This window comes from Chiloscyllium punctatum, chromosome 7 (assembly GCF_047496795.1).
Source record: "Chiloscyllium punctatum isolate Juve2018m chromosome 7, sChiPun1.3, whole genome shotgun sequence".
In the NCBI taxonomy this organism is placed as follows: Eukaryota; Metazoa; Chordata; class Chondrichthyes; order Orectolobiformes; family Hemiscylliidae; genus Chiloscyllium; species Chiloscyllium punctatum.
The window spans coordinates 32,800,059-32,817,368 of record NC_092745.1 but is presented as its reverse complement, the minus strand read 5'-3'; the positions used below and the strand labels follow the sequence as shown (position 1 = coordinate 32,817,368).

The following is a 17,310-nucleotide window of genomic DNA, read 5'->3' as shown; positions in this document are numbered from 1 at the left end:
ACGAGAATAAATCAGCAAATCAATGGCAAGGGAATAGCGAACCAACAGTAATGGAAGTGAACAGTATATTCAATAGCACAAACAACGAGAGGGGGAGGGATGAAGGACAGGAGGTCAGAGAGCATGCTGTAGGGGTCTGAAGGCTCTGCTGTCAATGGTGGGATGGAGGAAGCAACAATGGGCAGGGGACCAGAGACAGAAGGTGGAAGGGGGAGGGAGGGAATGTGAGTCTACAGCAGGACATTCGAGTGAGGGAGGAGGGAGGCTTTGGAGGCAATTGGCTGGCAGTGAGGTCAGATTCTGGAACAACTGTAGTTGTAAGACAGGGAAGGGACCACTCCATATCAGACAAGTTGGGGTTTATGGAATGTGGCTTCAGGAAGCTGGGAGAGGACATTGAAATCATAGAATCAGGAGGTGGGACGAGCAGGAATTGGGTTTCTGTGGTCAAGAGGCTGAGGTAGTGCAGAGACGAACAATGTTGTTCAGATTGAAATAAGAGACCTACGTGATGGACAGGATGTGGGGTCTGCAGCTCATGTACTGGACAGTCCAGTGGGAAGGAGGCCCATGTTTACTGTTTATTGGTCCTATGGGAAGGTGCTCCATGTTTACATCATCATAGAGTCATAGAGGTTTACAGCATGGCAGCAAGCCCTTCAGCTCTACTCATCCATGTCGACCAAGTTTCCAAAACTGAAGTAGTCCCATCTGCATGTGTTTGGCCCAATCTTCTCTAAATCTTTCCTATCCATGTTCCTGTAAAAATGTCCTTGAAATGTAGTAATTGTACTCCCCTCTACCACTTCCTGTGTCAGCTTATTACATATACACACCAACCTCTGTGTGTGAAAAGGTTGTCTCTCAGGCCCCTTCTAATTCTTTCCCCTCTCAACTTAAACCTATTCCCTTTTGTACTGGACTCTCCTACCCTGGGGAAAAAAAAACTTTGGCTATTCACCTTATCTATGGCCCTAATGATTCTATAAACCTCTCTAAGGTCACCCCTCAATCTCCTGCATTCACTGGAAAAATCTCTTGGCCTATCCATCCTCACCATGTAATTCAAACTCACCAAACTTGGTAACATCCCTATTAATCTTTCTTTTATCCAAACCAGTATAATAACTTTCTTCCTATAGCAGAGTGAGCAGGAATGTACACAGTGTCCAAATGTGGCCTTACCAATGCCTTGTACAGCTGTAACATGATGTCCCAGTTCCTGTACTCACTGCTTTGACCAGTGAAGGTGCGCGTGCCAAATACCTTCTTCACCATCTGTCTACCTGTGACACCACTTTCAAGGAACTATGCACCTGGACCCCTTAGTTTCTCTGTTCAACAACACTCCCCATGGCTCTACCATTAATAGTGTAATTCCTGCCCTGGTTGGTCTTACCAAAATGCAACTCCTTGCATTTATCGAAATTAAGCTCCATCTGGATTTATTGACCCACTGGCCCAGTTGATGAAGATGACATTGCACTCTTAGATAACCTTCTTCCCTGTCCACGATGCCAACAATTTTAATGTCAGCGACAAACTTACTGACCACTCTTGCTATTTTCTCATCCAAATTGTTCATTTAAATGATGAACAACAGTGGATCCAGGATCGATTCATGTGGCAGACGGCTGGTCACTGGCCTCCAGTCTGAAGAACAACCCTCTCTCACCAGCCTCAGCCTCTTCCCGTCGGGCCCATTTTAGTTACCTCTCCCTGGATCCTCTGTGACATAATCTTACTAAGCAGTCTACAATGGGGAACCTTGACTAAGGCCTTGCTGAAGTTTATGTCGACGATGTGTACTGATCTATCTTAATCTATCTATTTCTTCAAAAACTCAGCTGTCCACTTGTCTCCATTAGAAGGACAAGTGAATAGGAGGCGCACATTTACTGGTCTTCTTGGAGTTTCCAGTCAGAAGGAGGTCCATGTTTACTGGTCTCCTTTGGACAGTCCATTAGGAAGGAGGCCAACATTTACTGGTCTTTAACGGAGGCTCAAGCAGGAACGATGTCCATGTTTACTGGTCTCTATTGGGAGCTTCAGTGGGAAGGAGGCCCATGTCTCTCCATGGGCACTCTCGTGAACTGACATCCATGTTTACTGGACTCTGTTGGAGAGTCCAGTGCATCGTGGACACCATGGTGGGTGTGGGGTTCAGTTCCTTTCTGTTGTAACTGTGTGATGGTCCAACCCTCATCCCAGTAAAACACCCTGACTCAGAGACTGATCATGGAAGGGGAAGGAGAGGGGAAGGGATTGGAACATGTTGTGAATGGACAGGATGGTTCAGTGGGTCAAAACCTGTCCTATCCCTCCAGCTCACACTGATGGCCTGAGAATCTCCTCTCTCTGCTGGGCCTTCATGGAATGAGGTTTGTGTCCAAACCAGTCCCCAGTGAGAAAAGGCCAACAGCACAAAACTGCCCTTCATTTAACAAGAATCTGTCCATCTTCCTGAGAGATACCAAAACCTGGTCAATGTGTAAATGGGGCTTTACTCCAGGAGAAGACATGCTTCTGGGGTCAAGGGTTAACATCCATTTGTGGGGCAGAGCAGAGAGGGAGATTTATCCTGAATTCAACTGTCACCACCTGGGATGATGTGAGAAAGAGAGAGAAGCGAGACAGAGAGAGAGAAATAGAGGTCGAGCGGGATGTGGAGAAGGAGGGAGAGACAGAGGGAGAAATAGAGAGGGGAAGATGACATTTGGAAGCTTTCAATTGAAGTGAGAGATGGAGCGAGTGATGGAGACAGTGAGAGATGGAGAAACATTATGAGACGGAGTGAGGAAGCGTGAGTGAGTTGGAGAGAGTGGCTATGAGACAGAGTGAGAGAGAGAGAATATGAGAGAGATTAACAGTGGGAGAGACAGATAGATGTAGAGAGATCAAAGTAGCAGATTTGAGACAGAAAGGGGAAAAGAAAGAGAGATAGAGAGGTCCTGATCACCACATTCTGGGAAGGATGTGATTGTACTTAAGAAGGGGCAGAGGAGATTTCCCAGGATGCTGCCTGGGATGGAGGGTCAGCTATGAGGAAAGATTGGAAAGTTTGGGGCTGTTTTCATTGGAGCATTGAAGGTTGAGAGGGGACCTGATAGAGAGCTATAAGATAATTGTTGGCAGTGATATGTGCATAGGAAGGCACTTTATATAAGAGTAAAGGACTCAATAACCAGGGACAGAGGTTGAAGGTAACACAGACATAGACATATAGAAACTTGGAGCAGGAGTAGGCCATTCAGCCCTTTGAGTCTTGTGTGTCATTCAGTATGATCCTCTCTCTCAATGCTATGTTCCTGCTTTCTCCCCATTTCCTTCATGCTGTTAAAATGCTAAACAACTATCTCTCTTTTTTTCTTGAATATATTCAGTTCCTTATCATCCACAGCCGTTTGTGGTAGAGAATTCATCAGGTTGACCATTCTCTGAGTTAAGAAATGTTTCCTCATCTCAGTCCTAAATGGTCTACCCCATATCTCCCTGAGACTGCGTCCCCTGGTTCCAGACTCCCCAACCAGGGGAAACCTCCTCCCTGCCCGGGCCTGTTAGAATTTTATATGTTTCAATCAGATCCCGTCTCATTCTCCTAAACTCGAGTGAGTCCAGGCCCAGTTGAGTTGCAGAGTGAGAGGAGAATTGAGGAGAAATGTTTTCACCCAGAGGGTGGTGGGAGTCTGGAACTCACTGCCTGAAAGGCTGGTTGAGTCACAAACTCTCGTGACATTGGATCAGTGTTTAGATATTCCCTTGTGATGCTGTAACCTCCAGGGTAATGGACCAAGAGCTGGAGGATGGGATTAGTAAAATCAGATGTTTGTTTCCAAGCACAGACGCAATGGGCCAAATGGCCTCATTCAGTGCTGTTCACATCAATGACTCTCTGAGACAAAGAGAAAGAGAGAAGAGGAAGTGTGAGGGGGTGACGTGGCTCTCCCTGCCTGATGCCATTTACATACTGAGGAACACCCAGTCAGACTCTCACAGGCTGCAGCTTTATAAAGCAGAGCCCAGTGAAGGGAGAGTTTATCAGGGACCAGACACAGGGACAGGAGCACACACCATGATTTCACACATCCAGCTGATCTGGCCCCTGGTATTCTGTGTCGCAGGTACAAATCTCTCTCCTTCCACCTTGAATCTTTAGCTGCTCTCCATTTCTCTTCAATTCCACTGACTTGTGATTGAAGGGAAAATGCTGAAACCAGAAGAAAGCTCAGTCTCTCCAACAATCTCTCATTTAACAGGCTCTTTCTGTGACAGTTCTGACTTCACTGTGTTTCTTCCTGACCCCTCAGGTATCAGTGGGGACATCATCATGACCCAGTCTCCCCCGGCACTGTCAGTGAGACTGGGACAGACTGCAACCATCACCTGTACGGCCAGTCAATCTGTTAGCAAGTGGGTTAGCTGGTACCAGCAACGAGAAGGTCAGAAACCATCTCTCCTCATCTATGCTGCTACAACTCGATTCACAGGAGTCTCCGATCGATTCACCGGCAGTGGATCAGGGACCAGTTTCACCCTGACAATCAGCAACGTTCAGAATGAGGATGTTGCTGACTATTACTGTATGCAGTATGACAGCTACCCTTGACACAATGATACAGAGCCATACAAAAACCTCAAAGCACACAGAATCACCTCCTGTACTGACACATCCATAGTTATATAAAATGCATAATAATGGACACACAGTCCCACCGCCTGAACTGACATATCCCACAGTTAGATCTAAATGAAACTGAACAAATTACCCCATGCTGGAATGGTCACTGTCTGCTACACACTCCAGTTCCTGTGGTGTCTCAATGCTCACGAAAGACCTCAAGTTTCCCTCTTCCGCTCCATGGCCACATGTGAAGAACAGCTGCAAGGTTTAACAACGAAAAATAAAGTTCACAACCCAGAGGCAGAGACAGAAAGATACAAAAAGAGGGTGAGAGTGATCAACAGACTGGGAGATAGGGAGAGGTTGAGAGTGATGGGGGGAAGCAGAGAGCAGAGGTTTTTGTACAGCCTCTGCACTGGGAGCTCTCACTGTGGCTTACGTTCGGTAAAGGAACCAAGCTCAGACTGAGTAAGTAAATCTCAATCCTCTGTTAATAACCCTTTCAATACTGAAACTTTCTAAACCACAAATGCTGAATTGTTGAAGGTGTTAGTGGGGATCTGCAGTGAAAAAATGGTTGATTGAGGAGCCCTGTGTCTAACAGGGTGTCCAGCTGTAGTTCTGTAGTCGTATTGCCCCCTTTAAACAGCAAGATATAAGTCAGTCAGTTTTACTCACCGTGTGGAGGAGCTCTGTCCATTTGCAGCCTGTGGTCCCATTCCTGCAGCATGGAGTGAAATCAGTGAGTAGCCTCCTGCCCGTCTCAGTGTGACAGACACGGGCAGAGTTTGATGTGAGCTCTGGCTCCCTGTCCCAGTCTCTGATCTCACTGACCTCAGCAGCAGCAGCAGCAGCAGCAGCAGCAGCAGCAGCAGCAGCACAGTGAGACACCGAGCTCCCACCTCCCCCAGCTTTAACTCTGCTCAATCACACAATCACAGCGTTGTTACAGTGCACAAGGAGGCCGTTCCGCCCATCCTGTCTGTACTGGCTCTCTGAATGAGCAATTCACTGAGTGTCATTCTCCTGCCTTCTCCCTGTCACCCTGCACATTGTTCCTTTTCAAATAACATTCTCATTCCCTTTGGAATGTTTCAATTGAAGCTGCCTCCACCACACTCTCGGGCAGTGCATTCCACACCTTAACCACTCACTGGCTGAAAATGTTTTTCCCTCAGCTCACTTTTGCTTCTTTTACCAATTTTTTTCAATCCATGGCCTCTCCCTCTCAATTCTTTCTCAGGTGGGAACATTTTCTCCTGGTTTACTCTGTTCAGACCCCTCCTGATTTTGAATTTCTTGATCAAATCTCCTCTCTGCCTTCTCTTCTCTGAGGAAGACAGTCCCAACTTCTTCAGTCTACCTTCATAACTAACGTCCCTCATCCTCAATGGGTCAGATAGCCCACTCCTGCTCCTATTTCTAATGTTCTTATTATCTTCTCTTCCTATGTGAGAGGCACACATCAGATTTCCACATAACACTCTGTGGCTGTACCTTCCCAGTCTTATTCCCAACATTCCATGCAGTCCCATCCTTACACAGTGATCCTGATTTAGAATTTATTACTCTCTCTCCCTCACTCTGAAACTGGATAAGAAGTTCTATTCCTTATTCTGGTGCTATCTATCTCTCCCAGGATTCTGTGCACCTCTGTGTTCCTCTCTGGTATGACCTCCTGGATCCCACAGGCCAGCCAAGTTAGTTTAAACCCTCTCCAACAGCACTAGTAAATCACCCCAAAGGAGTTCAGTCCCAGATCTGTTCAGGAGCTATCCATCTGGTCTGTACATGTCCATCTCCCCCCAAAGCCAGTCCCAGTGTTAAAATAATCAAAAGCTCTTCCTCCTGGACTGTCTTTTCAGTTCCACCGTCACCTGTGCTATCCTCCTCTTTCTAGTCTCAGTTGCGTGGGGCACTGGGGGTAATCTTGGAGATGGAGAAGAAAGTGCGGACTGCAGATGCTGTAGATCAGAGCTGATAATGTGTTGCTGGAAAAGTGCAGCAGGTCAGGCAGCATCCAAGGAGCAGGAGAATCGATTTTTTGGGCATTCCTGAAGAAGGGCACATGCCCGAAACGTCGATTCTCCTGCTCCTGTAATCTTGGAGATTCCTACTTTTGAGCTCCTGCTGCTAATTCCCTCTGGAACTCCCTACATTCTGACTGCAGGACCACATCCCTTTTCTCCTTCTGTCACTGGGACTGATGTGGACCACCACTGCTGCCTCAGGGTGCTCTGCCCTCAGGGTGCTCTGCAGCTGCTCTTTGACATCCTTGACCCTGGGATGACAACACATCATCCTGGATTCCCATCTTCAGCTGCAGAAACACCTATCGATTGCCCTCACTCTTGAATCTCCTCTCACTATCGCTCTTCCAGTCTTCGTTGTGCCCCCCGCAGCCCCCCACCCTGTACAACTGAGCCCCCCATGGTGCCAGGGACTTGGCTCTGGCTGCACTCCCCAGGTGAACCATCATTCTGATCAGGATTCCAAACTGAATCCTGGTTGGAGAGTGGGATGCACTCACGGGATTCCTATACAAGCTGCCTGGTCCTGTTGGACTGTCTGCCGCTCCCCCATTCCCTCTCTCCCTGTATACTCTGAAGCTGCAGAGTGACCACAACTAGAAACATGCTCTCCACGGAGCTCTCAGCCTCACGGACTCTCCGCACTGACACCAGCTGCTGCTCAAGCTCCGAAACCCGGAGCTCCAACTGCTGTCACTGACCACACTTCCTGTGCTTATGGTATTCCAGGAAGCAGGACAAGCAGTTCCGTCATGCAACCTGATGCACACTCTCACCACTCCCTGATTATCTTTTGTCAAAGTACTTTTGAGAAACAGCAACAGCAGCGCTCACAATCCAGTACTTTCAATGTCCATAGAATCATAGAATTCCTGCAGTATGGAACCAGGCCATTTGGTCCAACTGACCCTCCGAACAGTAACCAACCCAGACCCAATCCCCTACCTTTTTAACCTACATTTACTCCTGACTAATGTACCTGACCTACACTATGGGCAATTTAGCATGGCCAATTCAACTAACCTGCACAGCTTTGGACTGTGGGAGGAAACCAGAGCACCCAGAGGAAACCCACGCAGTCACAGGGAGAATGTGCAAACTCCACACAGACAGTCGCCCGAGGCTAGAATCAAACCTGGGTCCATAGCGCTGTGAGATAGCAGGGCTAACCACTAAGTGACCGTACTTACAGTTTTCCAGGGTTTCAAGGAACCTCTACATAAACCCAAAATACTTAAGATATAGGAGCAGAATTGGGCCAGTCAGAATAGAGTCTGCTTGGCCATTTTATCTTGTGTGATGTGTTCCTCAACCCCATTCTCCTGCATTCTCCTTTTAACTTTTGATCTCCTTACTGATCAAGAACGTATCTGTCTCTGTTTTAAATACTCTCAACATCTTGGCCTCCATAGACCTCTGTGACAATGAGTTCTGCAGATTCACCACCCTCTGGCTGAAGAAATGCCTCCTTATCTCAGTTCTGACAGATCATTCTTCACTCTGAGGCTGTGCCTTCGGGCCCTAGTTTCTTCTACTCATGGAAACACCTTCTCCATGTTCTCCAGGCCTCTCAATATTCTGTAGTTTCAATAAGATTCCCCCCTCAGCTTTCTAAACACAATTGTATCCAGATCCAGAATCCTCAACCACCCTTTATATGACACCCCCTTCATTCCCAGGATCATTCTTATTCTTTCTCACTTTTTGCTCTGGACCCTCTCCAATGACAGCACATCATTCCTTAATAAGGAGTCCAAAATTCCAAATGTGTTCTGATTAGAGACTTATACAAACTCAGCAGTACACCTATGATGTTAAAGTTAATGCTAACATTGTAATTGCCTTTCAAACTGCCAATGGTGAACCTGCTCGTTAACCTTCAGAGAAATCTGAGCAAGGACTCCCAATTCTCTTTGTGCTTCAGATTTCTGAAATCCTTCCTCACTTAGAAAACAGTCTGTGCCTCTATTCTTCCCACTAAAGTATCTAGCCTCACAAGTTCCCGCATTGTACTCCACCTGCCACTTCTTTGCACATTCTCCTAGCCTGACCAAGTCCTTCTGCAATCTCCCCCACTTCCTCAACTCCTCCTGTCCTTTCACCAAGTTTTGTGTCAGCTACAAACATATGAAAAATATCTTCAGTTCCTTATCCAGATTGTTAATAGATAAAGTGAATAGTTGTGGTCCCATCACAGATCCCTGCGGATCACCACAAAGCACCAACTGCCATCCAGAAAAAAATCCCTTTGTCCCTACTCTCGCCTTTGTGCCGGTCAACCATCCTCTACCCACCGCAACATGGGCTCTGATTTGACTTAGCAGTCTCCTTTATTGTACCCTGTCAAAGGCCTTGTGGAAATCCAAATGGATCACATCCACTGGCTCTCCTTTGTCTAACTCACTTGTTACCACCTCAAAGATTTCTAACAGATTTGTCAGGCATGCCTCCCTTTGATGAAGCTGTGCTGACTCAGCCCAATTTTACCAGGCTGCAATTTTACCAGGCTTAAGGGTGAGATTCCATATACCTGCAATCTCACCCTTAAGTAGATCTCTAAAATCTTACCAATGACCGAGGTCAGGCTAACCAGCGTATAATGTCCCATCTCTGCCTCCCTCCTTTCTTAAACAGGGATGTTACATTCACTATTTTCCAGTCTTCTGGGACCACCCCTGACTCCAGTGATTTCTGAAAGATCACAGCCAATGGCCCTACAATTACTTTAGCTATCTCCATCAGAACTCTGGGGTGTAGTCCATCGGGTCTGAATGATTTATCCACCTTCAGACCTTTCAGCTGCCTCAACCCCTCCACCTTAGTGCTGCCCTCTCCATTCACTTCTGCTCCCAACTCTCTTGAAGGTCAGGTGTGCAGGTTGATATTTTAGTATCATGGTTAGCCCCAGGTGAGGTCCCAGAAGACTGGAGGATAGCGAAGACTGTGCCATTGTTCAAAAAGGGCTGCAAAACAAAAGCCTGGGAATTATACGCTTCACATTTGTGGTGGGTAAGTTGTTTGATAAGATAAGATACACATGCATTTGGAAAGAGTGGATTCGATTAGGAGTTGTCAGCATGACTTTGTGAATGGGAGAATATGCCTCACAAATTTGTTCAGGTACTTTGATGAATTGACCAGGAAGGTTGATGAGGGCAGGATTGTAGACGTGGTCTATATGGATTTCAGTGAGGCCTTTGATAAGGTTCCACATGGTAGGCTGTTATGGAAGGTTAGATTGCATGGAATTCAAGGTGACCTGACAAATTGGATACACGATTGGCTTGGTGGTAGAAAGCACAGGGTAATAGGGGAAGGATCCTTATTGTACTGGAGGCCTGAGACTAGTGGAGTGCCTCAGGGGTCAGTGCTGGGCCCATTGCTGTTTGTTATCTATATCAATGTTTTGGATGAGAATGTACCTCACTAACTCATGGTTAGTGAGTTTGCTGATGACACTCAAATAAGCAGCATCGTGGACAGTGCAGACAGTTATCAGAAATTGCAAAGAGGACCTTGCTGAGCTGGGGAAGTGGGCCGAGAAATGACAAATAGAGTTTAAATGTGAGGTCTTGTATTTTGGAAATTTAAAGCAAGGTAGGAGTTTCATGGTGAATGATAGGGCCTTAAGGAACATAGTGGAAGGGTCCTTAGAATTCAGGTAAGCAATTCTCTGAAAATGGAGTCACAGTAAATAGAGCAGAGAAGAGAGCTTTTTCTGTAGTGCCCTTCATCAGTCAGAGCATTGACTACAGACGTTGGGAAGTTATGTTGCAGTTATACAGGACATTGGTGAAGCCACACTTGGAATATTGTGTTCAGTTTTGGTCACCTTGTTACAGGAAGAATGTTATTAAACTGGAAAGAGTGCAGAAGAAATTTGCAAGGATGTTGCCAGGATTCAATGGTTTGGGTAAAAGGGAGAGTACTTTTTTCTTTAGAGTGTAGGAGACTGAGGGAGGACCTCATAAGTTCATGAGAGGCATGGATAGGGTGAATTCACTCAGTCTTTTCCCCAGGGTTTGCGAATATGGACTAGAGCGCATCAGTTTAAGGTCAGAGGGGAAAGAATAAAAGGGAATCTGAGGGGCAACCTTTTTACACAGAGGGTTGTTCGCATTTGGAATGAGCTGCCAGTGGAAGTGGTTGAGGTGGGTACATTAATAACATTTAAAAGGCATTTGGACAAATACAGGAAAGGAAAGGATTCAGAAGGATCAGGGCCAAGTGTAGAATTAACGTAAATGGACATTTTGGTTGGCATGGACCAGTTTGGTCCAAATGGCCTGTCTCCATGCTGTCGGACTCTATGACTCTATGGCATTGTCATGGACCAGACCAGACCCTTCGAAACATTTTGAGAATGCAGTCCAGACCTTACCTTTCAAATTGTGTTAAGCAAATGTAACCTGGATATTCCAGGATTGATAGAACTGGCCAAACCACTCAGCTTGAAGGGAAAGAGAATTTATTTACACACAATCAAAAGAAAACAGAATTTAGAATAACTTAACTATTTGAAAACCCAACTGACGAGAAAATGTAACTTGACAAAGAGCTGTTCCAATTTGCTGCAACAGCCTTGGTAAAAAGGTAAATATAAACTGTGTGCAGTTCTGGTCGCCTCACTTTAGGAAAGATGTGGAAGCTTTGGAGAGGGTGCAGAGAAGATTTACCAGGATGTTGCCTGGAATGGAGAGTAGGTCGTACGAGGATAGGTTGAGAGTTCTCGGCCTTTTCTCGTTGGAACGGCGAAGGATGAGGGGTGACTTGATAGAGGTTTATAAGATGATCAGAGGAATAGATAGAGTAGACTTTTTCCCCGGGTACAACAGAGTGTTACAAGGGGACATAAATTTAAGGTGAAGGGTGGAAGGTATAGGGGAGATGTTAGGGGTGGGTTCTTTACCCAGAGAGTGGTGGGGGCATGGAATGCGCTGCCCGTGGGAGTGGGAGAGTCAGATTCATTGACGACCTTTAAGTGGCATTTGGATAGGTACATGGATGGGTGCTTAATCTAGGATAGAAGTTCGGCACAACATCGTGGGCTGAAGGGCCTGTTCTGTGCTGTATTGTTATATGTTCTATAAACACAGAGGTTCTTACAGGAGAGGAATTTCAGACAGTGAATCCACTGGAAAATATTGAATTGGGGAACCTTTCTCACCAGCAGTTTTCTTTATCCAGGAGCTTCTAACCAACTATTTGTCAAAAACAGCAAACTGGAAGAACTGGCCACTCTCCTTTTATTGGGCAATTGTTTCATATAAAACCTAAAAGCCTTTTCCCTGACTGTTGCCTTAGGCAGTATCTGTTAGCCATGAGCAAAGTCCCTAACCCAGACAAATTGGAACATCTGATTTTACAACCCCTCTTGAAAAAAATCCAAGGACAACTCAACCTTGTAAAATGAGCAGCATTGTCACACCACTGTGAAAGCTGATTTAAATCACTGATGCACTTCTTCCACCATTTCTTTGTTCCCCATTACTATTTCTGCCTTTTCCAGTGGTACAATTTCTATTATTGACTCCTTCTTGCCTTTCATATTTCTAAAGAAAACCTCTTGCAATATTCTTTTATGTTACTAGCTCGCTTACCTTATATTTTATTTACACACTCACCCTTACTTTTTTTTTAGTTACTCGCTGCTGTTTTTAAAGGCTTCCCAATCATCTGGCTTCGTAATAATCTCCAACACATTGCATGTTTTTTCTTTTGCTTTTATGCTGACCCTGACTTCCCTCATCAGCCACGGTTGCCTTGGCCTCCACTCAGTATCTTTCTTCTTCCTTGAGTTGAATTCCTGCTCTGCCTCCCAAATTACTCCCAGAAACTCCTGCCATTGCTGCTCCATTGTCTCCTATGCTCATCTTCCCTTCTTATCAACTCTGGCCAGCTCCTCCATCATGTCTTTGTAGTTACCTTAAGTTAATTGCATTTCCAGTACAACTGACTCCAGATTCTCTGTCACAAACTGCAAGGTGAATTCTGTCATATTACGGTCAATGCCCCCAAGGGATTCCTTCACCCTACGTTCCCTAATCAGGTCTTCTTCATTAGACATCACCCAATCCAGAATTGCCTGTTCCATAGTGAACTCTACCACAAGCTGCTCCAAAAACCATCTCGTAGACATTCCATTAATTCCTTCCCTTGACATCCCCAAACAAATTAATTTTCCAGTCTACCTCCATATTGAAGTCTTTTATGACTATTGTAGCAGGGCCTTTATTACATCCTTCTCTATCTCCTGATTTATTTTCTTCCTCATATCCTGACTACTGCTGGGGAGGGGGGCTTTGCAAAGTTCTCATCATGCTCTTTCTCCCTTGCAACTCCCCAACTCTACCCACACAGATTGAATGCATTCCAACTCTAAATCCCTTCTTGTGATTGATCTTATTTCATTTCTTCCCAATACGGTAACCCCACCCCCATCTGCCCATCAGCATGTCCTGTCAATTAGATGTGCATCCTTGAGGATTTCATTCCCAGCCCTCAACCCCTTACAGCCACATCTCTGTGATACTCAAAACATCCTACCTGCCAATTCCAATCTGCGCTACAAGCTCATTTACCACATTTCAGATACTCCCTGCATTCAGGTGCAACACCCTCAGTCCTGCATTGACTGCCCTCCTTTTCTTGTTGTCCCCTTGTGCACTCTGCCTGAAATTAATTTTCTGACCTTTTCCATAATCTATGTCCTATTAATTATTCTGGGAACTTTATTAACCTTTCCTGAGCCCTGCGTCACTTTAATGATTTTAAAGTCCTTGGGAACCTCAATTTGTGGCATCACTCTGTCTACCTTATTCCGAATGCTTCATGTGTTATCATACAAAGACTTTAAGTTATTTCTACTGTCAAGTTCCCCTGCACTTCTGTCGTGCCTTGTTACAATATGACATTCACAAATTCTGATCCTTCGTTTTCTTTTCTCGTAACAATCAAACCCATCACTCACCACGAATCCCACCTTCTCCTGTGCCTTTCATTTTCTCACGTTCTGTGCAAGTGAACCTGTTTTCTTTCTCTTTGGGTTGACTTCAGGTCAATATTAATCCCTGAAACATCACTGAACATGCTCATAATCTCATTTACGATTGCGCGATATTGCTGTGTACAAATTATGTTTTCTGCATTAAACAGTGACCAGTGTTCAGACAAGTCCCTCACTCTCTGTAAGTGCTTTGGGAGACCCTGACATACAAGTCTCTCTTTTGATGCACTGGGAGCCTTTCAGATATCAGAGATGCCATTCCATGGCTCTATTAGACAGACAGCAGGACTGTTTCCCCTGGTGTCCTGGTCAATATTGATTCCCGAATTAGCATCACTAAAAACCTGATCCTCGACTCATTGTCACCCAGCTCTCTGGGATCTTGCTGAGCACAGTCTGCTGGAAAGAGCCACTGCGACATCCTTAGGTGGAGGCAGGTGCAACATAAATGCAAGTCTTTCTTTGAGGTTGGAGTCTCCTGAACCTGACCCTTGCCCATTGGATGCACGCTTCCATCTTCCAGGGAACATGGGATCATTAAGATCAATGACACTGTCTGATCCAGGACACTGAGATTCTTTGCAGCCTCACCTTTGACCTTACCCCAGTGCTGAGCTGGAAGATTTGAATCAAAATCTCGAACCTTCTACATGGACACCCAATGTGACTCCTTCCTGAAGTGTGCTGATCCAACTCTGCTCCAGTGTTCTTAGATAAAGTTCTCCCGAGCTGTGAGTGATCGGAGGTTTGTTAAAGAGGTGTCAAACTCCACCCCACATGCCAACTCTTGCTCCATAGCTCTGGAGGCTTTGGTGTTTCAAGTGAATATCCAAGTGTTTTTTCAATGTGATGAGGGTTTCTGCCGCTCTCACCCTTTCAGCCTGATCCCACCAGCCACTGGGTGAAAACAATTACTCCTCAACTCCCCTCTAACCCTGCCCCCAATTCATTTCAATCTCTCCCCATGGTTATTGCCCTCTCTGCTGGTGGAAATCAGTCCTTCCTACACACTCTATCCAGGCCCCTCATCATTTTACACACCTCGATCAAATCTCCCCTCAGCCTCTTGCATTCCAAAGAAACCAGTCCTAGCCAAACCAATCATTCCTCAAAGCTAATACTCCTCATTCCTGACAAAATCCTCCACTGTCCCCATCTCTAGGGAGATCACATCCTTCCTGCAATGTGGTGACCAGAACTGCATGCAGTTCTCTCACTGTGCTCTAACTGGGCTTCATTTGAGGTCAGAAGTCACACTACACCAGGTTATAGTCTAACAGGCTTATTTCAAATCTCAAGCTTTCAGAGCACTGTTCCTTCAGCACTGAAGTCACTTCACCTGAAGAAGGAGCAGCGTTTCAAGAGCTTGTGATTTTAACTAAACCTGTTGGACTGTAACCTGGTGTTATGTGACCCCTGAACATGTCCACCCCATTCGACACCAGAGCCTCCACATCATATCGATAGTTTCACATCTTTGCTGAGACTCTCTCTTTGGGATGCCACTCTTACTCTTTTGGGAAAAGATTCTGAATGATCTCTGTCTCTGTCTCATCCTTGGAGGCCTCCCACTGCCCTGTCACTGATCTCCCATCAAGTCGATCGTTCCAGTACACTTTTACCAAATTACCACACAGTTTGGTAAAATGGGTTGTTCCCAAATGAAAACTTTTACACTTGCTCCATGGTTCTCCATTTCCATCCTTATTCTCAATCTCACTGAGTTCCGATCACTGTCACTGAAATGCTCCCACATTGATAGCCCTTCCAGCTGCCCACATTCATTCCTTAAGTGATGGTCCAGGACTGTCCCTTCTCTTTCTGCTGCGTCACCATCATCTCCTCAGGGACAGTTAGGGATGGGCAGCAACTGGCTCTGCCAGTGCCGTACATGTCCCAAAAATCAATTTTTAAAATGCCAGAGCTTTTGTCAGGTATGCTAGGTACTGGATACAAATTCTGGATTCGTGGTGCTGGAAGAGCACAGCAGCTTTTGCCCGAAACGTCGCTTTCGAAGCTACTTGGATGCTGCCTGAACTGCTGTGCTCTTCCAGTACCACTAATCCAGAATCTGGTTTCCAGCATCTGCAGTCATTGTTTTTACCGACTGGATACAAATGTTCAAATGTTTTACCAGTTACTGTTCAGAGAGTTGAAGTACCTTCAAAAGGCAGGGATTAAAATTGTTTCTCTTGTCTTTCAGGCCGTGACAACTCTCAGCCCAATCTGACCCTGCTGCCCCCCTCCCCGGAGCAGGTCAATGCCAAGGGCACTGCCACCCTGGTGTGCCTTGCCAATCACTTTTATCCCGATGAGCTGGAGGTGCAGTGGAAGAAGGATGGTGCAGTCATTTCGGACGGGATTCAGACCAGCAACTACCTGCGAGCTTCAGACAGCACCTACAGTGTCAGCAGCCTGCTGACCCTCTCTGGGTCTGACTGGGAGTCCAACGCTCGCTTCTCCTGTGCCCTCACCCACGTGACCCTCCCCTCTCCCCTCAGCAAGAGCATCAGGAGATCAGAATGTGTGTAGAGTGTTAGAGACAGTCCACAGAGGAGACGCAACTTTAAATGGAACAGGGCTGAGCTGGCAGGACAAAGGTCATTGTCAGCACTGAATTTCAACTCTCTTCTTTCTCAGGACTGGCTTGGAGACACTTCTGAGCTTCAGTGGTTAAGGCAGGTCATTGGGATAGTGTAGAGAAAACTTTACTCTTTATGTAGCCCCATGCTTTCCCTGACCTGGATGTGTTTGATGGGGACAGTGTTAACTTGCGATGTCAAGTAAAACCTCTCGAAGATTCTAAAGCCTGTCAGCTGTGCAAAAACAATGTGAACCTCAGAAATCTCTGTTTCAGTAAAACAGACCTCCTTCCTGCTCAGCCGCCAGTTCCAATTTAAGGTTTTGTCACTGTTTAAAGGGACAGGATTCTCATGTTATTGAGAAAATCTCCACAAGTGTTTTCCTCAAGCTCCATTGTGGCTGTGAATTTGTGTAGCTTCGTCTCTCTGGGCTGTTAATTGCTGACTGTTTTCGGTCAATGTCAATTTGGAAAAGGGAATAAAGATGAAGATGATTCAGTCTCTGTCTCGTGTCTGCTTTGGAAATGGCCAGAGCTGAGTCCTCAGGGAAAGCTGTGTGAAGTGTTAACCTCCACCCTCAAGGCTTGGAGAATGAGGGGGAGAATAGAGGGAGCAATGGGGTCCCTCGAGCAGGAGGGCAATGCTACCATTGTGTCCAGAAGGGGCGCTTTCAGCAGGAATGCACAACCTCAAGGAAATCTTTCCCAATAAATGGGGAAAAGAAGGAAGGCAGGAAGGGAGAATGGGGAACACAATAATCTGATGGAAATTCCCCATCAACGCTCACCCATCCCTTAGACACAGCAAGATCACAAGCCAAGAAATTCAAATCAACTGTTAGGGAGCCAGAGCCACTGGGACCCCTATATTGATGAATATGACAAGCAGGACCTTGTTACTCAGAATAACAATTGCATAATAACAATTTGGGAAATAAATATTCCATAAATTAGACCTGGGTTTTCTTTACTCTTCAAATGAAATGAAATTGTCCTGGGCGTCCCTGGGGTCAGATTGAGAATGTTCAGTCCAGGGGGAGTCTGGGAGTCACGGCTGGGGAGGACAGTCAAT

General features: G+C 45.9%; 1 gene segment (V, D, J or C); it reads left to right on the top strand.

Annotated features, from left to right (window-relative positions):
- The first annotated feature begins 4,052 nt into the window (after positions 1-4,052).
- On the top strand, positions 4,053-16,738 carry LOC140479429 (Ig kappa chain V region Mem5-like). The segment is given in 4 exon segments: positions 4,053-4,121; positions 4,308-4,603; positions 5,056-5,089; positions 15,861-16,738. Coding segments are annotated over 4 exon segments (708 nt in total).
- The last annotated feature ends 572 nt before the right edge of the window (positions 16,739-17,310 follow it).